This window comes from Pelophylax lessonae (assembly GCF_965119305.1).
Source record: "Pelophylax lessonae genome assembly, chromosome: 1".
NCBI classification, from domain to species: domain Eukaryota; kingdom Metazoa; phylum Chordata; class Amphibia; order Anura; family Ranidae; genus Pelophylax; species Pelophylax lessonae.
The window spans coordinates 427,343,308-427,369,935 of record NC_138768.1 but is presented as its reverse complement, the minus strand read 5'-3'; the positions used below and the strand labels follow the sequence as shown (position 1 = coordinate 427,369,935).

The window sequence follows — 26,628 nt, the reverse complement described above, 5'->3', positions numbered from 1 at the left end:
CTGAAACAAACCTGATGCCAGCATTGGTGTTCAGTGGAAATGCAACGGTGATCGAATGTACAGAAGGAGTTGTACTAATTTGTAAACAAAAAAAAAAGTAACTTTTCAACATTTAAATGTATATTACTACAAAGCCAAAGTAAAGAGCTACTTACTGTATAAATTGTTATTATTTGAAAACACATTCTGTACTTCTATGTTTGAAAATTGTGATTTTTTTTGCAAGGTTCATCATTTAATGGTGTGTAGTAACATAGATGTGATGCTCTTGGCCACACAAATAGATACAACTGGGAAAAAAATAGCCATATGGTTTAGTTTTTTTATGCACACAAGTTTAATTATGTTATGCAAAACCTTATTTTTGCATCTTTGCTGTTTGTCGTCCACTGGGCAAATATTTATATAAAAAAGGATAGGGCTGTTATTGGTATATTTCCAAACAAGGACATTTGTACCAAACATGGGATAGCCCCATTTTACTGGTTAAGAGGAAAAGCCATGTATTAGTAATTAATGATCCAATGAAAGCAGATTTCAATAGGGCTATTATAGAACCAGGTGGCTCATAAATGAGAAAATGCTGCTTGCGTCATAGACTTCGATAAACAACATTACGTCAATAACTCAGTGTACTGCTTTATTCAAACATGTTTTTTTTTTTTTTTTTTGTGCTGACAGTGATGAAAATATTTAAACGTAAAATATCCTACCTCCATTCTACAGTGAAGTTTTATGAAGCAGTCCAAGAACACATGTAGAAACAAGAAAAAGAAGAAGAAGAATTAGCAAAGGCATATCTATCTGTGCTGCCATCAGTTCCCTGCCTGTAGACCTTTCTATGAACATTGCTGCATAACATGTTGGTCATATTTCAGTCTTCATTATGAGAAGCTCCAGTTAACTCAGCATGGGCAGGTGATGAGGGTATTTCAAGAATGGTGGTGGGGGGGCTTTTGTTATTTATGAAGTGCGAGAAACTAAAGGAAAGCCAAGAGCAATACCTTGTCATGAAAAGGTTCAGAAAAGTTCATGAAACCTCAGAATTCCATTGCTGTTAATGAATTGTAAAAATATTTTATGCATCACTTCACTTTAGGTAAAAAAAACAAAAAAAAAAAACGAAAATCTCCAGACGTGGTCCAGCAGGGTCAAACTGTTTCCATTATGATTTTCCTAAAAGAGTACATTCAGGACTATTTTCTATTTGATGTTTTTTTTTTTTTTTTTTTTTAGTTGCTTGGGGCTTATCTGTATGCAAAATTTAGTTCTGTAGCTTCACACTTCCATATAGGTGCACATTGAATGACCGAACATCCTTGTGATTCCAAAAAGCAACACAAATCTGGTTCTCTATTCTGTGAGATGGTCATGGTGTAAAGAACTCATATTTGCTTTGCTTTATAGCAGCGGTGGGAAACCTTTTTTATGCCAAGGGCCATTTGGGTATTTATAAAACCATCCGGGGGCCGTACAAAATTATCACCTTAAAAATTTGCCTGTTATATTTGGTCAAACATTTAATTAACTCACCCCTAATGTGATGGCTGCAACTGTTTCTCTTTGGTGAGGTGTGTGATGTTAGCTGGTATTGATGATGTTGCTACTCGCAACAGGTTTTCCAGGTTTGCGTCGGTCAGTCTGGAGCGCAGTCAAATTTTTTGTGGTGGTAAGTTTTGAAAAGAACTGCTGGTGGGTATAGCTGGCTGGTACTGCTGGTGGGTACAGCTGGCTGGTACTGCTGTGGGTAGTGCTGGCTCAGGCTGGCACTGCTGGCTTGTACTGTGCTGTAAGTACTGCTGGATGGTACTGCTGGCTCAGGCTGATACTGCTGGCTGGTACTGCTGTGGGTACTGCTGACTCAGGCTGTTACTGTGCTGTAGGTACTGCTGACTGGTACTGCTGTGGGTGCTGCTGGCTCAGGCTGGTACTGCTGGCTCAGGCGGGTACTGCTGGCTCAGGCTGGTACTGCTGGCATGTATTGCTGTGGGTACTGCTGGCTGGTACTGTGCTGTAGGTACTGCTGGCTGGTACTGTTGTTGTAGGTACTGCTGGCTCTGGCTGGTACTGCTGGCTCTGGCTAGTACTGCTGGTTCTGCTGTGGGTACTGCTGGTTCTGGCTGGTACTGCTGTGTGTACTGCTGTGAGTACTGCTGGCTCTGGCTGGTACTGCTGGTTCTGACTGGTACTGCTGGCTCTGGCTGGTACTGCTGTGTGTGCTGCTGGCGGGAAATGCTGGCTAGGAGAAGTGTAGCAGCGCCACGCTGGAGGAAGAGGTGATGTTTCCTGTATTGGTCATAGGCGGAGTGCATTTGATATCACTCTGCCTGTGACTCACTCAGACTGTCATAACGGAGCAGGAACTATACAGGAAGCATCGGCTCCGTTCTAACAGATCAGCTGAGAGACACAGACTCAGCTGCATAGGGGGCCGGACCAGATGACTTCGGGGGCCGCATACGGCCCCCGAACCGTAGGTTCCCCACCCCTGCTTTATAGAGTAGAATGGTTTCTGTTGGTCTAAAATAAGGTATAATACAAACAGAGATGTTATATTTTACATTTTTCACTAGAATTTTAATGAGCAGGTGAGGGCGGAACCAGGGAAGGCAAAATATATGCAGATAAAAAAAAAAAACACAGCGTTTCTGGCGCAAAGGTGATGCTGGATCAGCATGAAAACAACAATAATAATAAGTCTGATCAATAGTTCATGTATAAACCATATGTTAGTTCATTATATGGAAAGGTAGTACAAGATGAGTGGTGGCAGCTATACTCAGAGTATAGCCAGCTCTGTAACAAATGTCAAGAAGGGAGAAAACAGGGAAGCCCCACCTAAGTGTAGAGATTAAAAGTATTTATTGCACATAGCTTAAAATGCACTTTTAGGATGTAAGCATGAATCAGGCTTATCAGAGTGGGGAGAGGGGAGAAGGCCATTCTGAACCTTCCCTGGAGTATCACGCTGCCCACGGGGCTGTGATGTTTAGATGCAGCTCCTCTGATTGTCCTGTGGCTACTGGAAAACAAACCAGCATGGAACGCAGGCGGAAATTACATCACTGGATGGAAGAGACAGTCGGACAGGCAGGCAGGCTATGCGCTTGGAGCTACGGCTCCTTCTACAGGACAATGAGAGGTGCTGCATCTGAACATCACAGCCCCATGGGCAGCGTGATACTCCAGGGAAAGATCGGAATGACCTTCTCCCCTCTCTCCACTCTGATGAGCCTGTTTCATTCTTACATCGTGTAAGTGCTTTTTACCCTGTGTGCAATAAATACTTTTAATCTCTACACTTAGGTGGTGCATCCCTGTTCACTGTTCTACAGTGAATGGCTCTATTACCAGGCCAACTTCTTCCACTTGCACAGTGCTGAGATAAAACCATCACAAATCCCACTTCATTTCAAATATAAAATTATGCTTGAACCCACTCTTGATGGGTATTACGTAAATTAGTAAACCTAGGCAAAAGAACAACACCCGTGTAATGGGCTTTTAGCACCAGACACACAGACAATACATTTTGATCTTGCAAAAAATGCAATGTATCGGTTACATTCTGTGAGATAGATAAACTGGAAGCAAAAACAATAATTTATTTCTTGTGCAAGGCTAGGTTTACACTTTGTGCCTGTCGGTAATGCATGCAAATATGTGTGTGGTTACCCGACACACACAGAAACATGATGCCCTTTAGAAAATGCGTGGTGGTGCAATTAATTAGTAATGAAACCCCTACGCATTTGCTAACGCATACATTTATTTTAAATGGGTCAGGGACTTCTTTTCCATGTTTGAAATGAATAGGCTGGGTGTTGAGCAGAAGCACACACATGCTCCATTACACCTGCATGATGTGAACCTAGCCTAAGCTACTAATCCCAAATAAAATGGAAACAACTGAAACAAGAAAAATAATGTAGGCATTTGCATGTGTTTGTTTTTAGATATGCTTGAAAACAGCATATTACCTTGGAATGGGCTAACAGAGCACCTCAAGACACAAAAAAACTCCACATCCACCTTGATTTTTCAACACAGCACTAGAACGTTAACATTTGTATGTTGTAGTGTGCTGAAACAAATGTGCATCAAAGGACATTGGCAAAATGCGTTAGTGTACCATTCAAAATGACTGGCACTGCAAGACACTGCACTACGGATTAGGGTGTCTGGTGCTGAACTACATTTCATTACTTTCATTTAAATGAAAGTAGAAAACTGTATTTGGTGTCATGTATTGATTCAATTCTCATTTGATAGCAACATCCTTCTTTGACTGGGGTCTTTGATAACTTCTACTCTTTACACCATTCAGTTTCTTAAAATACCTGGCTTTACCAGTAGGAATATCCTCTGAACATACACTGCAGTTGAAGCAGCCAGAAGCCTTCAGACCATAGATATTGACCTAGACCCTAGACCCTGCCTGACAGATAATGATTCATTTCCTGATATGTGCAAATGTATCTGATTATGACAACCGATTGTTGCATGATCAGCTTCCAAATATCTGAATATGACCAAGTATAGGTAAATCTGAATACTGTATCTGTCTGTCTGTCTGTTTTCCGATATCTACAATGTATCTTTAAATATATATATATTTAAAGTACTTAAAAACAGGACTTATTTAGTTTAATATGTTCTACACAAAGGTCAAAAATAGAGAAAATGACTAGTCAGGAGTATTTCCTGTGGTCTCCCTGCAGTTGATCTTTTTCCTGTCACTGACTTACCATGTCTTGTTCTGCACTGTGTGTAAGGAAAGAAGAAGCATGCCCAGGAGAATTTATGTTAGCCAAATCCACAGACGGAGAATTCCTATTAGTCAAACCCATAGACAGAGAATCCCCGTTAGACTGACGTGCATATGCATGCGTGCACACTTGTGTGTGCCGGCTTGCACACCTGCCACTAGAGTGGCCCCAAGTGAGCTATTTAAACACCTCTGTTGCACTAGGATTTTGCCTTATGGTCTACAATGTTCTACTATCTGCTACCTGCCATTGTGTTTGATCTCCTATTGCTTTTCTGATCCATCTGACCATGCTTGTACTGCACCTAAACTGACCCCTGACTTGCTCTTTGACCATGTCTCTGCTTGATCCGTCTTTCTATCCATTTTCTGTTGCCAACTCCAGCCTAAACCTGACTACTCTGCTGCCTACTGCTCTGTTCCTGACGTGCCTGCTTGTGACTGACCCGGCTTGCCTGACTTTGTTCTGTGTCCAGTTTGCCAAGTACCTGCTGTTTGTGACCTGCCAGCCTTATAGTTAATGCTGACTGTCTACCAGCCTGCTGTGACTGCTGCCCTGCGTCACGATCCAGCCTGAATCCACCTCTATCTGAGGTTCACTATCTGAACTTCTAGGCACTTATGCCACTCCAGGCTTCCGTGCCTCCTGTTTACCTTACCAGGGGTACCAGGCCGGAGATGTAAGAGATCGCCTTCCTCTCTACATCAGGCTCCATCCCCAGGAACGTGGCACTGTGTTTCTGTGTGTAGGCAGCCATCTTGGTAGAGAAAAGGCATTGCTTTCTCATGGCAGAACAGTTCCTCTTATTTCTGGTGATCTGATGACTGGTGGGATAAGGTAAGAGCAGTATCATCTTTCCACTGCAGGTCCTCAGGTACAGCTTTCTCTCCAGCAAGAATGGTGAGCAGCACAGCAATGATATCACCAAATTTCACTCCAAAACCCATAAGACTAACAGTTATTGACAGCAGTGTCTTAGAAGCCTTAGATGAGCTAACAGTGCAGATATACAGCTGTTAGGCCACAGAACAGGAGCTTGGCACAGTCAGAAAGTGAACTTTTCGCAAGGAACCTAGAGCACAGTTAAACCTTTTGCCATACTACTTCGGCCACAATTAACATTTCTAGATTTTACTCAAGTCAGCAAATCTTCACTTTTTAGGTTCAGACTTAGAGCATTTAAATAGTGTTATTATACAGTAATTGTATAGAGCATTGCAAACTAGTAGATACTGGTCCCCAGTTTACTAGTATACAGTTATCTATACACACTGAGCAACATTCTTTTTTAAAACTAACCTGATATGCTGATTGCTGCTGCTGCTTTGGCAGGACCAAAACTACCGGTGTGTTTATTGTCCGCCATGCAGGTAAACAGTCCTGGTCTGGTGGCTGTAACATGCAGCTTTGAGAAGATCATTCCATCTTTGACATAGTCCTCCACAGACTCAGGTGAAACCTTGAGTAAAGCAAAAATACGTTTCTATAGATCATTTTTACTTCACAAAAGTAAACTCTTTACATATTATGTATTATATATACTGTATATACATATATTTTTGACACTTTTTGACAGTGAGTGTCTGCTGTAGACAAATACATTTTTTTTTTTAATTAAACACAGTCACAAGATACATATAAGTGATATGGAGAGTCAAGAACTTCACAAAACTGCATATACTTGACAAAATATGCATACTCAAAGGCATGCCTCACAGACATTTGGTTTTATTTAAATTTGGCGGGGATCTTACGGTGTAATAACCATGTGCAGCCCTCAGTAGTACATAAATGCAGCCAATCAGACTTTAGCATACTGTAGCCAGATAATGAAAAAGATACAATCTACTAAATAAATAATCTAAAAGTGATATCTGCGCAAATATAATCACTTAATCGCTCAACCAAATATTGTGCTCTTAAATCAATTCATATAACACTTCCAGAGCTGCATGTCTTAAAGCCAATGAAGCCCAAAATAAATTTTATACAAAAGGACCACGCTCTATAACTCCCAACACATGTGACAAAATGTGAAAAATATGTGAAAAAACTGACACTGAAAATTTTGTTGATAATAAAACCTGACAATAATAAATAAATGAATAAATAATGTCGTCAAACAATTGTGTCTGGTGACCCCGTATAAACTGACAAAATGTGTAGGGTGGAGCTTCTGAGACCTATCACATCTGTTTTTTGAGATACAGTTGAAACGCACTGCGTTAGAAGCATTTCAAGTTGCATTATTTTATAGAGATGTTTTATAGAGATGCCTGTTTTTAATATGGAGTGCAATGTAAGTGCATTTTAAAAAATGTTAATAAATTGATATGGATTAATATACTACACTATGGGAGGTCCTTTTATCCTCATCTTTGGTGAGGGTGTTCATTGCAGGCGTAGAAATACTGTTGATCACTCAAAGAGGTGTATTTATCCTGGAACGAGAACCTACAGTGGCGATTCCAGGAGATTTAAATCTGAGCCATTTTTTACCCCACTTTGAGAGAAGGGGATCAAATGTATCTGGTGAGTGCAGTATGATACTGGTGTTGGAGAAGAGAAACTATCCTTTTGGTGGCACATTCCTCTTTCATTGATGGATTTAAAGGCACAGAGCACATTGTTTGAGGACTTTTTATTGATTAATAATCATCACAATTGTTGGAAGACATTGTTTATTTATTGATTTATTTATTCATATGTATATATTTCTTTGGAAGACTTATTTATTTATATATATTTTTCACATTTTGTCACATGTGTTGGGAGTTAGGCTGGGTTCACACTGGGACGACTTCAAAGTCGCCCGACTCTGAAGCCGCCCTGTGAAGCACGACATCAGTGTGGCTTGCAAATGACTTCTCTAATAGAAGTCAATGCAAGTCGCCCCCAAAGTAGTGCAGGAACCTTGACTTGAGTTGCTCCATTGTTCCATTGCACTGAATGGAGCACGACTTGTCAGGGAGCTAAGTCGCCTGACAAGTTGCCCCAGTGTGAACCGGGACTTATAGAGCGCAGTCCTTTTGTATAAAATTTACCTCCAGACAAATATTTGTTATTTTTAGCTTTGGATGCAGTGTGAAAGAGCTAAAATTTCTGTCAGGTTTTATTTCCCACAACATTTTCAGTGTCAGTTTGGACCACTGTAAATTGGCTTTTGTTTGCCTCAGAACTGCTTTTCTCTCTATGCAAGTCTAAGGAAATTGATAAGAAATTTTAAATAGTATTAACCCCTTAACATTTAGCCTAACACATTGAACACAATAAATTAAACATTCCCCAGTAAACTCTTAGTTAGAATTCTTACCCCAAGGCTTGGACTTTACAACTGTCAATGTTTCTGGCTCTGCTCTTAATGTTGCTTCCCTAAAATTCTGGTCTTCACAGGAAAGAGGTAATAGTGGACAGTGCAGTCTCTAGTTAGTGTGTTAGCTTGGAGAAGGAAGGGAGGAGGAGGAGGGAGAGGCAGGAGAGTGTCTTGCTACCCTAGGCTACTGGGTTATGTGTTTCCATTTGATGGACACAGTGTAGGGAAATGCAGCTCTAGTCCCTGCATGCAAGGGTGGCTCCATAGGCTGCTGCAAGAGAAAGAAGCCATCCTAAAAGAGGAAACATGGGGCAGTGGATATGACAGCAGCAGTTTGAAAAGGAACATAGGCAAGGAATGTTTCCAATTACTGTGGTCTGTGTCCACCTCTCCACCTGGCTGCAATTCGATTGGTGCCTCTTTGTTGTCTTTCTTAGGTATTGAAGGTGCTTTCCAGACCATATCCAGTGTATCCAGTGTGACATTTTCTTTGGTGTCCTCCCTAGCTGGGAATCTTTTTGAGAACCATGATAATCACAATTTGTTTTACTTCATGTGAGTTGCTAATTGCCAGGCAAAAAATAAAAAGAGATATGGACAGGGGCTCTTTATAAAAACTATTCTATCTCAATTTAAAACTTGGCTAGAGATACACTTTAAGCATTTTGCAAATGTACCCTCTTGTCAAGGTACGCAAGCTTGCAGAGGCTAGCTGATGGGGGAGCTTACGTTAATCACTTGCCGACCAGCTGCTAAAGTTATACAGTGGCAGGTCGACTCTGTTACACGCAACAATGTACATGTACGTAGCTTCATGTAGCAGTTAGTGTGGACGTGCGCAGGCGCTGATTGGCTAGAGGGGGAGCCAATCAGCAGGTCCCGCAGCTGCTATGTCTGCTGGGCACCCGCGATCACTCCCTGTGAAGACAGAACGGTGGTTTGCCGATCTAAACATGGCAGACCGCTGTTCTGTCAGTGATGAAGACAGGGATCCTGTGTTCCTCTTATTTAGGAACACAGTTTTCTGTGTTCATCCAGTGAGCCCATCCCCCACACGGTTAGAAAGCATCCCCTAGGCACATATTTAACCCTTTGAGCGCCCCTGGTGTTAACCTCTTCCCTGCCAGTGTCATTAGTACAGTAACAGTGCATATTTTTAGCACTGATTACTGTAGTAATGTCACTGGTCCCCCCCAAAAGTGTCAAAAATGTCAGTTAGGTGTCCAATCTGTCCGTCGCAATGTCTCAGTCCAACTACAAATCGCTGATCGCTGCCATTACTAGTAAAAAAATAAAAATGAATAAATCTTTCCCCTAGTTTGTAGACGTGATAACTTTTGCGCAAACCAATCAATATGCGCTTATTGGAATTTTTTGTTTACCATAAATATGTAGCAGAATACAAATTGGCCAAAAATTATGAAAAAATTTGATTTTTAAATGTTTTTTATTGGGAATGTTTTATAGCAGAAAGTGAAAAATATTTTTTTTTCAGAATTGTCGCTCTTTTTTTGTTTAATCCGCAAAAAAATAAAAATCGCAGAGGTGATCAAATGCCACCAAAAGAAAGCTCTATTTATGGGGAAAAGAAGGACACCAATTTTATTAGGGTACAGCATCACACGACCGTGCAATTGTCAGTTAAAATTAATGCAGTTCCATATCACAAAAAATGGCCTGGTCATTAACCTCCCTGGCGGTCTGATTAGGTAAGAATTTTTGTGCTAAAAGCGGTACATACTTTGCATGGAAATTTGTTGTTTTATATTTTAGGCCTGTAATTCTTAGGAATAACCCACTTAAATCTGTCCAAACAAGAGTTTAGTAGACATCCCAGGGATGATAAAGTTTGAAACACAAATCATAAATTATAATATAATAATAATACATTTCATCAAATTCTTCATTGTTTTCAAAGTGGAGATATTTGATTATGAGGGAGAATCTGTACTCAGGGGCGCTGCCTGATCCGTTTTTGAGCCAAAAGAATGCTTTTTGGACGCCATGGACGTTATCAATTTTCCAGGCACAAAGTACCGCAAAAAGTACAGGCAGGGCACTGGAAAAGCCTCTAGGTGAAATGGCATGATACAAAGTTGTAATTCTAACAGATTACACTGTATCATGTCATTTTTTTTTTTTAATCTCCCGCCAGTTCCACCCCCTGCGACGCGGCGCTCACAGGGAAGGGAATCGTAAGAAGATGCCAGCATCGGCTGAGCACGCAGCGAGAGGACAGCGGGAGGATGACTGCAGGAAAGCCGGGGAGGACGGCGGGGGATCGAAGGGGAAGGTAATTATCATTCTGGGGTAATCATGAGTGTGGCTTGGGGTTACCGCAATTGGCACTGAATATTAACCCCAAGCCACACTCAAGAATACCGCTAGGAAGGTTAAGGGGTAAAACCTTCCGGTGCTTAACCAAGTAAGACTGGCTGTGATACCTCAGGTCACCACTAGAGGGAGACTCCCCTTCAATCAATCTGTCTGACCACACACAGGCAGATATGAATCTTAAACACATTCTGGTGCACTCTAAGAGTTTGGGAGCAGTCTAGCAATTAGCACACACTTCTAGGACTCCTCCAGCTATCCTACAGGTTAGAACCCTTGTTTAACCAGTTCCGGACTGCCCGCCGCAGTTTCATCCCCTCCTGTGCGAATCAACGTAGGACTACGTTGGTCACATGCTTGGTGCTAGGGGGCAAGCGATTGCCGCCGGCCACTCGCGATCTCTCCCTGCTGAGAGAGGACGGGCAGCTGTTGTAAACACAGTTGACCATTCTTCTCTCTGGAATGACTACAGAGCACCTGTGATCCTTCTTTTACCTTATACAGTCAGGTCCATACATTTTAGAACATCAACACAATTCTAATCTTTTTGGCTCTATACACCACCCCAATGGATTTGAAATGAAACAAACAAAATGTGATTTAACTGCAGACTTTCTGCTTTAATTTGAGGGTATTTACATCCAAATCAGGTGAACAGTGTAGGAATTACAACAGTTTGTATATGTGCCTTGCGCTTTAAAAGGGACCAAAAGTAATGGGACAATTGGCTGCTCAGCTGTTCCATGGCCAGGTGTATGTTATTCCCTCATTATCCCATTTACAAGGAGCAGATAAAAGTGTGCATTTGGAATCTGTTGCTGTCAACTCTCAATAAGAGATCCAAAGAGCTGTCACTATCAGTGAAGCCATCATTAGGCTGAGAAAACAAAACAAACCCATCAGAGAGATAGCAAAAACATTAGGTGTGGCCAAATCAACTGTTTGGAACATCTTTAAAAAGAAAGAATGCACCGGTGAGCTCAGCAACACCAAAAGACCCAGAAGACCACGGAAAACAACTGTGGTGGATGACTGAAGAATTCTTTCCCTGGTGAAGAAAACGCCCTTCACAACAGTTGGCCAGATCAAGAACGCTCTCCATGAGGTAGGTGTATGTGTGTCAAAGTCAACAATCAAGAAAAGACTTCACCAGAGTGAATACAGAGGGTTCACCACAAGATGTAAACCATTGGTAAACCTCAAAAACAGGAAGGCCAGATTAGAGTTTGCCAAACAACATCTAAAAAAGCCCTCACAGTTCTGGAACAACATCCTATGGACAGATGAGACCAAGATCAACTTGTAAGATAAAAGTATGGGAATGGCGCTGCCTACTGAAAGAGTATGTAAAAATGACAGGAGAGGTATGTACAATATGTAGCAAAATAAATAAATAAATATGCACAAGGATAAATATATATCACAATAAATAAGATATGATGTGACTGAAAGTGAAAGGTGCAAACTTTAACAAGCGTGCATATGAATAAATGAATCAATTAATAAAGTGACCAAGTGCATAAGGAACATATAAATATAGATAAATCCAATTAAAGTGCAATGTGTACGGTAAATAGCAAATAATTAATTAAATAGGTAAGGGGACCAGTGCAAATAAGTAAAATTTATGAGCAAGTGGCAAAAATAAAACTGTGCTAAATATATCTGGTGTATCACAAATATTTAAAATTATACACATAAAAATAAATATAAATAAGATATTGGTGATCCAATATGTGACAGTAGTGACGTATTTAGTCCATAAAAAGGACAGATATCCTAGTATTAAACTGAAAACAACCCCGTGGTGGGTGGTAGGTGAGGTGCTTGGTGACCCCTAAGGTAGGTAGCCCACTCACCGGAAATACCCACCCCACACAGGGGTAAAGAGCGGGTATATGAATATAGGAAGTATTCCCTCTGATGGCTCCTGTTCCTCTCCGGGGGTCCTAGGATAGGGGGGTGCCAGGAGTGCCCAGTAGGGCTCTGGAATGGTTCCTATAGAATAGCCCGGGTCTCCAGGGGGTCCGCTCTCTTACAGGGTATATACTCCAATATCAGCCAGTTTAGCGGGACAGGATATATGCAGGTGGATCATATAGGGCAAGAAACAGGCCAATAGTGTAATACTGTATAAGCCTTTAATTCACATAAAAATAATATAAAAGGCTACTCACAATTTTCAAGTGTAAAACGAGCGTTGTACAGGTGTATGGAACTCAATGCGTTCCACATGAATGCCGAAACCCGGCATGTTTTATTGATAAAATAGTAACTCATTTATAAAGTTGCAATGACGTGACTTGATATATTCAAGAACTATAGGGTAATTTATAGTATTTGGCAACAGAAAAAAAACTCACGGCTTTTCCATTTTCAAACCACCTAATGGAAGGGACTGGAATGCCAGTTGCTGCGCACCTCAAGGACACTTCTGCACCAAATGTTACATTCTTTGATTCTGGCGCCTTTATGATCTTGGCAAGCACTAGGAAGAGAAGATCACATAACAAGGTTACTAATAATATATGTTGCTTTTTCTAAATATGTTTACACTTACACTTCCTAACTTCCTTTTGAGCTAAGCATTACATTATTGTAGGTGTAGCTGGAAATGACAAGGAAGACTCATATCTACATTGCATTTACTCAAATTATACCAAACTCAAGAACAAAAATTAAATATATTATTATTATTATTTCAGGCACTTATATAGCGCTGTCAATTTACGCAGCGCTTTACATATACATAGTACATTCACATCAGTCCCTGCCCTCAATGAGCTTACAATCTAAGGTCCCTAACTCACATACATACATAGTAGGGCCATTTTTTTAATTTTTTGCAACAGGATCCAATAAACCTACCAGCATGTCTTTGGAGTGTGGGAGGAAACCGGAGTACACGGAGGAAACCCACGCAGGCACAGGGAGAACATGCAAACTCCAGGCAGGTAGTGTCGTGGTTGGGATTCGAACCAGCGACCCTCTTGCTGCTAGGTGAAAATGCTAACCACTACATCACTGTGCCGCCCACTACACCACTGTGCTGCCCACTACACCACTGTGCCGCCCCGCCAGCTTACCAGTGCTTATTTGTAGTTGATGCATTTGTTTCCTTTCAGTTTTCCTTTTCATTATCTATACCTGGTGATTTTGCCAGTAACACACAACCTGTCCTAGGGTGACAACGCTTGCTTACTGTAATGTATAATTGGAGGATTAGCACTATCACCCCAGGGGCTGTTCTACAAATTTGGATTGCAAACACTTTCTCCTTTTCCTTGTCTGAACATTCAAATTCAGTGCTTCAAAATGTGCAAAATATATATATAAATACTGTAATCTCTGTGTAAAACAACTTGTGACCTGCATAGCCAGGTGCTTGGCTAAGAACGGAGAGCGAGAGGAACACTGGCTGCAGCTTCTCTCTGTATTTGCTGCCCTGCAGTGCTGAACTGATTACCAGCTATATTAGCAAGAGGAGGGAAATGCTGAGCAGGAAGAGTTCCTTAGACTGAGTCAGGCAGCACAGCATTGTGAGAGGGAACTATAGTCCAGAGGAGAGAGACTTTACTGTAATGAAGAGCTATTGAACTGAATTTCCCAGAAGGAGATTGCGAGGAGGGGGGGGGGGGGAGCTGCTGCATATTGGTTGCCCGAGGGGGATCCTGAGTGCTGAGTCCATGTATGCCAACAGCCAGAGTCACCTGGGTGCATAACAGAGAGTGGACTAACAGAGAGTGGGTAGTGGACTAATCTCTGTGTGTGACTGGATGGTGAGCTGCAATATCACTGGGACTGGTGAGCTGCTGCTGTATGGAATTACTATCTGCTGATAGAAGGACTAAACCATTTAAGAACTGACCATACAGCCATCTAGTAGCCTGGTTGCTGCCTGCAGGCTTGACTGGGAGTATTCTTGTGTGCACCAACAGTATCACTGGGCCCCATGCTAGCCAGCTGAAGAGTTAGGACTAGAGACTGCCCCTTTACAGCTGCTACAGAGAGACCTTCAACTATTGCTAATGCTAAGAGGTACCTCTCAGGGGACATTGCACCAAATCCTAGCCATTCTGCTAGAGAGCACTCTAGACTAGTTATTATTATTATTATTCACATTGCAGTTAACGCTTACAGTATATGCACTGTTTACTGTTGACTTTGCTGATTCATAAATTAATCCCAGTCTAGAGGTACAGAACTCTATTCTAAGTTACCTTTGCATGGTAATTTTACTGTCTAGTGGACTGTGTCTGAACCTACCTTTTTTGTTATTCTAGCCTGTACACATACATTGAATTCATTTTCATGAAATCTCAGCATAAAGTTTAATTAAAGCTTCCGAGATAATCCCTGCCCTAAGCTACACCCTCTGACACATTTCAGCCCAATTGGTAGACCTCTATGAATAAGCCTAATCAGAGTGAAATATATCATAGGGGCGTGGCTTGTATGGGGACAATGTCGGAAGCTAAGTTATTTTCTTAAACTTTATGGTGATATTTCATGAAAGTGTGGCTTTTTCCTTCGTTTTTACTATACTATATGTGCTGAGGGGGATGAGCTCCTAAAACCAGCAACCAGTGTGGATGGGGCAGGAAGAATGTGCTTGGGACTCTGAGTGGTGCAGTCTTTTCTTTGTATCACTGGACTGGACTTTTGTTTGAAATTGCTTGCTATTGATTGCATTTATTTCTTTTTTCTTTTTTTTACATTTATTTCTATATTACCAAAAGTATTGGGACACCTGCCTTTACATGCACATGAACTTTAATGGCATCCCAGTCTTAGTCCGTAGGGTTCAATATTGAGTTGGCCCACCCTTTGCAGCTATAACAGTTTCAACTCTTCTGGGAAGGCTGTTTACAAGGTTTAGTAGTGTGTCTATGGGAATGTTTGACCATTCTTCCAGAAGCGCATTTGTGAGGTCAGGCACTGATGGTGGATGAAAAGGCCTGGCTCACAGTTTGCGCTCTAATTCATCCCAAAGGTGTTCTATTGGGTTGAGGTCAGGTCTACAGGCCAGTCAAATTCCTCCACCCCAAACTTGCTCATCCATGTCTTTATGGACCTTGCTTTGTGCACTGGTGCACAGTCATGTTGGAACAGGAAGGGCCAACCCCAAACTGTTTCCACAAAGCTGGGAGCATGAAATTGTCCAAAATTTCTTGGCGTGCTGATGCCTTAAGAGTTCCCTTCACTGGAACTATTGGGCCAAGCCCAACCCCTGAAAAATAACCCCACACCATAATCTCCCCTCCACCAAATGATTTGGACCAGTGCACAATCAAGGTCTATAAGTTTGGGGTGGAGAAACTTGACTGCCCTGCACAGAGTTCTGACCTCAACCTTATAGCACATCTTTGGGATGAATTAGAGCGTAGACTGCGAGCCAGGCCTTCTCAATCACATCAGTGCCTGACCTTACAAATGCGCTTCAGGAAGAATGGTCAAACATTCTCATAGGTACACTCCTAAACCTTGTGGACAGCCCTCCCAGAAGAGTTGAAGCTGGTATAACTGCAAAGGGTGGGCAAACTCAACTTTAAAACCCTACGGACTAAGACTGGGATGCCAGTAAAGTTCATGTGCGTGCAAAGGTAGGTGTACCAATAATTTTGGTAATATAACATATATATGTATATATATATATATATATATATATATATATATATATATATATATATATATATATATATATATATATATATATATTTATACACTGAACAAAATTATAAACTCAACACTTTTGTTTTCGCCCCCATTTTTCATGAGCTGAACTCAAAGATCTAAGAGTTTTTCTATGCACACGAAAGGCCTATTTCTCTCAAATATTGTTCACAAATCCATCTAAATCTGTGTTAGTGAGCACTTCACCATTGTGGGGATAATCCATCTACCTCACAGGTGTGGCATATCAAGATGCTGATTAGACAGCCTGATTATTGCACAGGTGTGCCTTAGGCTGGCCACAATAAAAGGCCACTCTAAAATGTACAGTTTTATCACACAGCACAATGCTACAGATGTCGCATGTTTTGAGGGAGCGTACAATTGGCATTGTGACTACAGGAATGTCCACCAGAGATGTTGCCCGTGAATTGAATGAGTCCCAGTTTTCTTAGATCTTTGAGGTTCAGCTCATGAAAAATGGGGCAAAACAAGTGTTGTGTTTATAATTTTGTGTTTGGTATATATATATATATATATATATATATATATATATATATATATACTGTACATGTTTAAATCATTTATATATTTATACATTATGGATTAAAGGGGGAGCTCTGCACCCTTTTCATGTTTCTTGGCTTTAGATACAGTATAGATATGCCACGCCACATAAATGCTTTTTCAGCTTAGCCTAATCAGTCCTTTATCCCTGAGTCCATGCTGCATACATCAAAGAAAGATCCCAATGATATTACCACAATGTTTTATGCAGGAGGTGACCAGCGCTATGGAGTTTATAATAAATACAAAAAAGGACCTAAGGTGTAAGCTGCCAACAACCAACCCTGAAAGGGTTAAAAGTGATAAAAATGTAAGAAAAGTTGAAATCGGCGCTACCTTCAAAGTGCTAATGTGCCAAATAAATAAATAAATAGTGTATAAAATAAAGTGCTGGTGTGTATTATTTATTTAAAGTGCTCATATGCTGAGTGATAACGGGTTAGATATTGCAACACTTATCAATCATAAGTGCTAGTGCCAGAAAAAACTTGAAAAGAAACCAACCCCAGTGCTTTATTCAAATTAATACTGTGTATTACAGTGGTAAATCGTGGAAGTATACATAAATAGCATATACACAGAAAGTGCTTATTTTATTGAATAATGACTGTAAAATAATAACCTGTTATTATGACGTGCTGTGATCAAAAAGTGATGTGAAACTTCACATATATATACAGGTGAAAAAATAAATGAAGTAGTGAGTCCTCTCTAGTAGAGAAATGAGAAAACAGGTGTTGATAAAAATAAAAAGGAGAGCACGGGTTGCAAACACCAATGTAGCCACTAGGTGTCGCACCCGGCCAGTATACCACCTGTATATCAATAGGGACCAATATGGAATCCTGGGGTTCCCTCACCACGATCTCTCCTCGTCCCGAGTACCTCAGAATACAAAAAGAGAGAGAGAGGGGGAGCCCTTGGTGCGATGTATGGTGCCAATCTTTAAAGGGCGAGGTAGTAACTCACGGTTAGGCTGTCCTCGATCAGTGAAGAGAAGCCGGGAAGCTTCCGCGTTCCACGGCCCAAGCTCCAAATACCGGAAGTGACGTAGTGACGTAAGACTCCACCCTACGCGTTTCGTAATACAACGTCTACTGGAGCGGCCAAATTATTATTCAATAAAATAAGCACTTTCTGTTTATATGCTATTTATGTATACTTCCACGATTTACCACTGTAATACACAGTATTAATTTGAATAAAGCACTGGGGTTGGTTTCTTTTCAAGTTTTTTCTGGCACTAGCACTTATGATTGATAAGTGTTGCAATATCTAACCCGTTATCACTCAGCATATGAGCACTTTAAATAAATAATATTACCACAATCTTTACTCTTTTGTTATGTTTTATTTAACTAAACATAAAGTGTTACTAAATCCACAACAGTAAAATCAGTCAGTATATGCAGTAAAGCATGCTTCAGTAAAGCATGCTTGTTATACTCACTGTGGAACCCAAGAGGGTAATCCTGCACATTGTTTAAAAATGCTGTTTGATCCTGTCTTCTCTGATCCTCCCCTTCTTTCACAGTCCTCAATCCATCTGTTGACAGTACAGAGCCTTGGAGTCACTCTGCACATGCTCAGTATAGTGTATATTGCTAGAGAGTTTATTTTCTTGGGAGTGTGCATGTGATAAGCACAGGGCCAATCAACACTGTCCAGACAGAGTGTCAGGATTCCTGCAACCTCATAGGACAGTCAGAGTAGAAAGAAACCCCCCCCCAGAAGCTTTAACCAGACTCTGATAGAAGTCACAAGACTGCTATACTGTATACTGCTGATAAGAAAAGGTATTTAGCAGTTTATATTTACTATATTTATATTTACTATACTTACTATATTTGTGTTCTGTTTACTGTGGGGGACCCGATATAGTGAATGCAGGGTCCTGGGTTAAGTAACATTTTAAGTAGCAATTTTCCATTTAATGTGGTAGGTGTCATGAATAAACTGTGCTTCTGAGGATCTGCTAATGAAATGATTGACCTTAGCCCACCAATGCTAAAACCAGCCCTAACTGTGGTCAAAATGTAACAGATTTTGCTAGGTTATGTTTATATTTGTTGAAATGGGATGAAAATGAGTAGAGGCATTGCCAAAAAAAGCTTTACAAACAGAAGAAACCGGTGGAATTCATACTTCATATGGGAATACTGTATATGGTTATCACTTTTATAAACAGGCCCTGAAAATTGCAATTAACCTTTCAAACCCTATTCTGTTTAAAAAAAAAATCTTCAATTGCTACAATCAACATTCATTCAAAAATAGGATGGCCAAAAGATAAACACAACTGTGAGCAATTTCAGCTTTTTATAATTAGTAACCCACATTGACTTCTAAGCTGCAATTAGCCATTTGGACTTTATTTGCCAATACAGTCAGCATTCTTTCAACACAAGGATGAAGAGCAGCTATCGACGTCAGCCAAAACGTTGTAAAGTGGGGATTTAGAATTTTTGTTACATTTTACGTGCTTTTTTGAGAGTGTTTTGCTTCTCTTTCTGTTCTTTCTGACATCTGTCACCAGTATAGGAAGTGAGAGGAAATCACCCTCACTACAGACATTAACTTCTAAAATTTCCTTATTCTACTAGATTATGCATTTTATTTCTATCTGCATACCAACTGGTGGAATTTCCTGCCACTTCCTATTCTATCCAGCACAAGTCAAATAGACAGGAAGCAGGGAGATTTTCCCTTATTTCCTGTTTTGTCAAATAGGCAGGAAGTGAAGAGAATTCTCCCAAATGGGGACGTAAAAAAAAAAGGTTTACAGAAAATAAAAAAAATCTTGCTTGATGAATATTTGCTTTCAGTATGAATGAAGGGTAACACATGTAAAATGCATTTAATATGTATCTACAACACATCCAAAGTACACATCCCAAACACAGCCAAATGGGCACATAAGGAATAATATGTAACATGCACTAGTGATTAATCGCTAATAGTAACACATTGCTCTGAATTTGTTTGATTAATCACTACCATATGAAACTGCACATGCAGCAATTGCTAGTGATTGCTTGCAGAGCAATCATGATTGATGTCTGCTATAGCAAAAACTGACAGGGCACACACAGCTTAAACAGTATATTACCCTACCTAATAACAGAGATATTCCCAATGTCATAATAATCGACTCAGTAGCAGCTGAATCTGTAGAGATGATAAGATACTATACAGTCAGTATGTTGTTGGGCAGTTCTTGATGATTCCCCAAGCAGCATAAAAGGCTGGTGTTTTAACATCTTAGGGTGGGTCCAGTGGCGTCACAAGGCGGGTGCGGGGGGGCGGGCCGCACCAGGGTGTTCACCGGGTGGAGGGTGACACCGCTTTGCCTCTCTTCCTTCCTCATCTAACTATGCGGGCCGGCATCGCATCGCCGCTGCGCCGCATACTAGTACTGTGAGTGTGTCAGTCCTGTCTGCTGCCAGCCAGTGCCTAGGCTGGACTTTTCTGCTCCTCCTCTCTCGGGGCCGGGCCGCGCGCCCTGAGCCTTCCCTCCCTCACTCCCTGCCCTCACGTTCAGGCAGGCGGGCGGGGGTGGAGCCAGTCGCGGTGACGTCAGCGCTAGGGAGAGGAGACAGGAGGACGGTGAGTAGTGAGGTGCGGGCGGGCGGCCGGCCGGCCGGGCCGGGTGAAGATAGTGCAATTATATATGCAGCAGATCACAGATAGGATGGATTATGGCCATAAATGATGGCAGCTTGCCTTGAGTTGAACTTCATTATGTCGGTCACTGGTCAGTATGTTTTAGCAGCAGCCAGCAGATCATCATAGTGCTTGAACACAGCAGATCACAGATCGGATCTATTATGGCCATAAATTATGGCAGCTTGCCTTACCTTGAACTTCATTATGTTGGTCACTCACCTGTCAGTATGTTTTAGCAGCAGATCATCATCATCATCATCATCATCATAGTGCTTGTTGTCTCACTCTCACTCTCTCAGCAGACAGTGTCAGCCATGTGAAGTAACTGTATTCCTCCTCCTCTGCTCTGTGTGTGCAAGCCAGGGCCCAGCCCAGGGCCACAGCACTCCCCAGACAGATTTGGGCCTGCAAGGACCCCCTGTGTTTTGAGTACAGACAGTACAGATGTCCTTCTAGTGGGTCCCCCCTGTTTCATCTTTCATGCACTGGGGAGAGAAATATAAAAAATGCCATCCAGACCGTCTCTCTGCGTTATTCCCAGGCCGCCGATCCCCTGCTGAGCAGAAGGATGACAGACAGCAGTGCAGAGACAGAGCTGTCAGTTCCCCATGCATCTCTATGGGGGAATCGGATGGGAACAGACTGTCGGTCCGTTCTCATCCGATCCGCTGGATGGATGGCAAATAGGGCTTCCATTGGTCCAGACTTGACGGATCGGATATCAGCGGACATGTCTCTGATGACATCTGATGCCCCATAGAGATGCATGGGGGGGACCGTTCAGATCCGCCAAAAAAAACGGACAGGCGGATCTGAACGGACCCCCCATGCATCCCTATGGGGCATCGGATGTACATGTCCGCTGACATCCGATTCATCAAATCTGGGCAAATGAAAACCCTATTTCCAGCGGATTGGATCGGATGAGGACTGAGCGACGGTCCGTTCCCATCCGATTTCCCCATAGAGATGTATGGGGACCTGACAGCTGTGTCTCCGCACACAGCATGGAGAACAGCTGTCATCCTCCTGCTCAGCAGGGGATCGGCGGATCGATCCCCTGCTGAGATAAACTGAGTCCGTCCGATGGACGGACAGTGTGAAAGGGCCCTTAGTGTCAGTGTGAATTTGCTGTTCCTCCTCCTCTGTGTGCAAGGGCCACTCCCCAGACATTTATTAAAAGGGGTTGGGGTGACACCATGAATTACCGCACCGGGTGACACCAACCCTAGTGACGCCACTGGGTGGGTCTCTGGCTTATATCGGGAGCAACAAACAATTGGGTGCCAGCCAATTTAGTCTTTTGTAGTTTACCTACTTAAACTTTTGGGGAGAAGGTTAGAGGTACAGGATACCCAAAAAACAGCAAAATATCCCAGGCCTTCTGATGTCAGCAACAAATGCTATGGTGGCTATAATTTCTTTACCTGCCTCCCAGTAATACCAAAGTTGATGGTGGCTCTAATGTTTCTGTAGCAGCTTCCTATTGATAACAGATCCTTAACTAGCAACTATTGGTAGCTCTAATAATTCAGTAGCAGCCTCCCAACAGGGATTGACCCTCTGACCCTATGTGAACAGTACAACAACAATATTATGGCGCTCTGCTAGTGTGGACAGAACTGCAATATATATGCAATTTATAATTGGACAGCTGTTGAGGATAAAGTGGGTAGTGGAGGAATCCAGGATAGAGAGTGGAGGAATCCAGGATAGTTTCCAAATCTCAATGATGGTAGTAGTCCAAGTGGACAAGGCTGTACTCAGTGGCTGCCAGCTGGAGCAAGGGGAGGCTCTCTATGGTAAGAAGAAGCGTAGCATACAAAGTTTAATAGGGGTTAAAAGAAATTATGCACTCCCAAAGGTAAATGGTATGCCAGCATGGTGAATGAAATGGGTCATCTGCAGAGTCTCTGGTAACAGATGGATGCTGCTGAGACAAGTAGGCTGATGGCTGTCAGCATCTATCAGTTGGCATAGCTGTTTCCACTGTGCCTGGGTCTGTGCAGAGGTGCGGGTGACGTCATATCCGGCAGCTGAGAAGGCAGGAGAAGCATGTGTTCGGAGCAAAATATCCCAGGCCTTCTGATGTCAACAACAATTTTTATGGTGGCTATAATTTCTTTACCTGCCTTCCAGTAATACCAAAGTTGATGGTGGCTCTAATGTTTCTGTAGCTGCCTCCTATTGATAACATATCCTTACCTAGCAACTATTAGTAGCTCTAATATTTCAGTAGCAGCCTCCCAACAGAGATTGACCCTCTGACCCTATGTGAACAGTAACAGGTTCATCCGGCAGCAGTTCCCCCGAAGTCCTCCTAGACTTTCTTCAACATAGCATTCTCCTCTAAAGATGCTCCAGACTGGTAGCCTTCTTTATAATTCTCTAGGTTCTAGCACAGCCCAACTTAGACTCATTTGGTATTGGCTCAAGCCTCTGGCTGGGTTTAGGCCCCAATAAAAGACATTGTCACTGTGGTATCCTCACCAGACCAAAGCCCAAAATGGTCACATCAATAAAATAAAATTCTCAATAATTGGCCAAGGCAGATAAATATTTATAACTAAATACAATTTTACCTTTCACAACTAACTATTGGAGTCAACTCAACAGCAGCAAGCAGGAATATTCAATGTCACAACTTCAGGAGAAAGCCAACGAACACAGAAAACATAAACAAAGCTCAGGCCAGTTATAGCCTAACCGCAAAACATTATTATCATTATTATTATATTGGATTTATAAAGTGCCAACAGTTTGCGCAGCACTTTACAACACAAGGATCCCTATTGAAGTATACACGTAGATAGAACTGTGTGGACATTAGGCTATGGACCAGTGGCGGCCGGTGCATAGGGGGCGCCAGGGCGCCGCCCCCCCTAAAAAAAGAAGAAAATTAAATACAAAACGAGCAATAAAGTTTGAAAAAAAAAATTGCGTTCACCGCCGCCGCCGGCCGATGTGGAGGGGGGGGGGTGGGGTTACCACCCAGAAGAGGCGCCGATTGGCTGCCTTCTGGGGGGCGTGGGGGCGTAACCTTGGCGCAAGGCACATTGCTTGGAAACCCCCACTTCGTGGATTCCTGGCTGTGATTGGTCCAGCCTCCAGCCTGGACCAATCACAGCATCCAGGAAATCCGACGCTGACCCCGCTGAGCGCCGCTGACGTCACTCGCGTGCGTCATTCTCAGCAGTGGACCGGACCCGGACGGACGATGGAGTCGGGTGGACACCGGACGGGAGTGACGGCGGCACCGGAGAGGAGACCACCAGCATCTGATCCAGACGACCAGACCGGTCACCTCACCAGGCCGCAGCTCGAGGAGCGGAGGTCATCTGCTGGAAGAAGAGAAGACATCACCACCGGTAAGTGAGTCCTCGTGGTCCTCCTGTCCTGTCAGTCCTCCATGACCATCCATCCATCCAGCCTTTCCACCGCCATCCCCCTCTGCTCTGCCTCATCCCATGACCATCCATCCAGCCTTTCCACCGCCATCCCCCTCTGCTCTGCCTCATCCCATGACCATCCATCCATCCAGCCTTTCCACCGCCATCCCCCTCTGCTCTGCCTCATCCCATGACCATCCATCCATCCAGCCTTTCCACCGCCGTCCCCCTCTGCTCTGCCTCATCCCATGACCATCCATCCAGCCTTTCCACCGCCATCCCCCTCTGCTCTGCCTCATCCCATGACCATCCATCCATCCAGCCTTTCCACCGCCATCCCCCTCTGCTCTGCCTCATCCCATGACCATCCATCCATCCAGCCTTTCCACTGCTGTCCCCCTCTGCTCTGCCTCATCCCATGACCATCCATCCATCCAGCCTTTCCACCGCCGTCCCCCTCTGCTCTGCCTCATCCCATGACCATCCATCCATCCAGCCTTTCCACCGCCATCCCCCTCTGCTCTGCCTCATCCCATGACCATCCATCCATCCAGCCTTTCCACCGCCATCCCCCTCTGCTCTGCCTCATCCCATGACCATCCATCCATCCAGCCTTTCCACCGCCGTCCCCCTCTGCTCTGCCTCATCCCATGACCATCCATCCATCCAGCCTTTCCACCGCCATCCCCCTCTGCTCTGCCTCATCCCATGACCATCCATCCATCCAGCCTTTCCACCGCCATCCCCCTCTGCTCTGCCTCATTCCATGACCATCCATCCATCCAGCCTTTCCACCGCCATCCCTCTGCTCTGCCTCATCCCATGACCATCCATCCAGCCTTTCCACTGCCATCCCCCTCTGCTCTGCCTCATCCCATGACCATCCCTCCCACTGCCATCCCTCTCTGCCTCATGCCCTCATCCCTCCCACCGCCATCCCTTTGCCTGATCCCATCTCTCCCACCACCATCCCTCTGCCTGATCCCATCTCTCCCACTGCCATCCCTCTGCCTGATCCCATCTCTCCCACCGCCATCCCTCTGCCTGATCCCATCTCTCTCACCTCCATTCCTCTGCCTGATCTCATCCCTCCCACCGCCTGATCCCATCCCGCCCACCTCCATCCCACCGCCTGATCCAATCTCTCCCACCTCCATCCCTCTGCCTGATCCCATCTCTCCCACCTCCATCCCTCTGCCTGATCCCATCTCTCCCACCACCATCCCTCTGCCTGATCCCATCTCTCCCACCACCATCCCTCTGCCTGATCCCATCTCTCCCACCACCATCCCTCTGCCTGATCCCATCTCTCCCACTGCCATACCTCTGCAGGGGGCCTGTACGCTTGTCACTGCATTGAAAGGGGGCCTGTATGCTGGTCACTACATTGAAAGGGGGCATGTACGCTGGTCACTACATTGAAAGGGGGCCTGTATACTGGTCACTACATTGAAAGGGGGCCTGTACGCTGGTCACTACATTGAAAGGGGGCCTGTATACTGGTCACTACATTGAAAGGGGGCATGTACGCTGGTCACTACATTGAAAGGGGGCATGTACGCTGGTCACTACATTGAAAGGGGGCATGCACGCTGGTCACTACATTGAAAGGGGGCATGTACGCTGGTCACTACATTGAAAGGGGGCATGTACTGTGTGGTCTGTGCTAGGGGGTCTGTACTGTGGGGTTTGTGCTAGGGGGGTCTGTACTGTGGGGTTTGTGCTAGGGGGGTCTGTACTGTGGGGTTTGTGCTAGGGGGTCTGTACTGTGGGGTTTGTGCTAGGGGGTCTGTACTGTGGGGTTTGTGCTAGGGAGCCTGTACTGTGGGGTTTGTGCTAGGGGGTCTGTACTGTGGGGTTTGTGCTAGGGAGTCTGTACTGTGGGGTTTGTACAAGGGGCCTGTACTGTGGGGTTTGTGCCACTCTCAGTCAGTGTATCCCATAATAGGGTGTCTCTCACAGTATATCCCATAATAGGGCCCTTAATATGTGATATATTGGGAGAATTGGTTCACGCAAGCAAAATACAGGGGACAAAATGGGTGGGGTCTATAAGGGGTGTGGCTTCTGAGAAATGGGAGGGGTCACAATAGAAGGGCGGGTCTTGCACCCCCCCATCTTAAAACTTCACCAGCCGCCACTGCTATGGACTCACAGAGGTAACAAAATTATGAAGAACTAAATGAATGATGTAATGTTCAGGAATGTGAAACATCAACCACGTATGGATATACAGATGGTTTCCTAATCATCTCTTTAGCCTAGAATATTTTCCAGTTATTTTAAAGGACATCTTTTCACATATTTCGTGAAATGTAAATGGATTTTATTTCTTTGAATGTTTATTAAAGAAGCATGCTGTTTTTATAATAGAAAACAAACATGTGGGACCTTTCTATGTTACAGATAAATGAGGCTAAGTAGTTAATTAATCAAATATATATATATATAAGGAGGTGCCTATTAATATACACAAAAGTGAAAGGTTCATATAACAACAGATTTACAATTTTTTTTTTTTTTTTTTAACAATAATCCATTCTTATTATTATTTAAGACTGACAAAGCAAATATCTTAGCATGAGCAAGACTACTTGTCAACATATGTTATTTAGCGTACACATATTAAATAGTTTATCTTACATCCTGCTCAAGTCAAAATTTCTGTTATTGTTATGCAGTTATGTTCTGTATAACACACTTCTGAACTCATTAACTTGTGCAGCAGTGCAACTAGTGTGTGCCAAGAGCTCTCTAACTGTTCCATGAGGTCACTTAGTTCTGTGTAGCTGTCCCAAGCCATTTCCTGCAAGGTAAATAAATAAAACATCTGCTGTGCTATTATAATTAAAGTCAGCAATCTATGCAATCTGTAATTTAACACCATCCCTTTCCTCAAGATAAATGTGTTGCAATT

The 26,628-nt window shown here is 43.1% G+C and overlaps 1 protein-coding gene across 1 annotated transcript in view; it reads right to left on the bottom strand.

Annotated features, from left to right (window-relative positions):
• MUSK (muscle associated receptor tyrosine kinase) overlaps positions 1-26,628 on the bottom strand; it is a 245,538-nt gene that overhangs the window by 118,003 nt on the left and 100,907 nt on the right. The window contains 2 exon segments of the mRNA XM_082255087.1: positions 6,067-6,228; positions 12,780-12,904. Coding sequence (XP_082111213.1) covers positions 6,067-6,228; positions 12,780-12,904 — 287 coding nt within the window.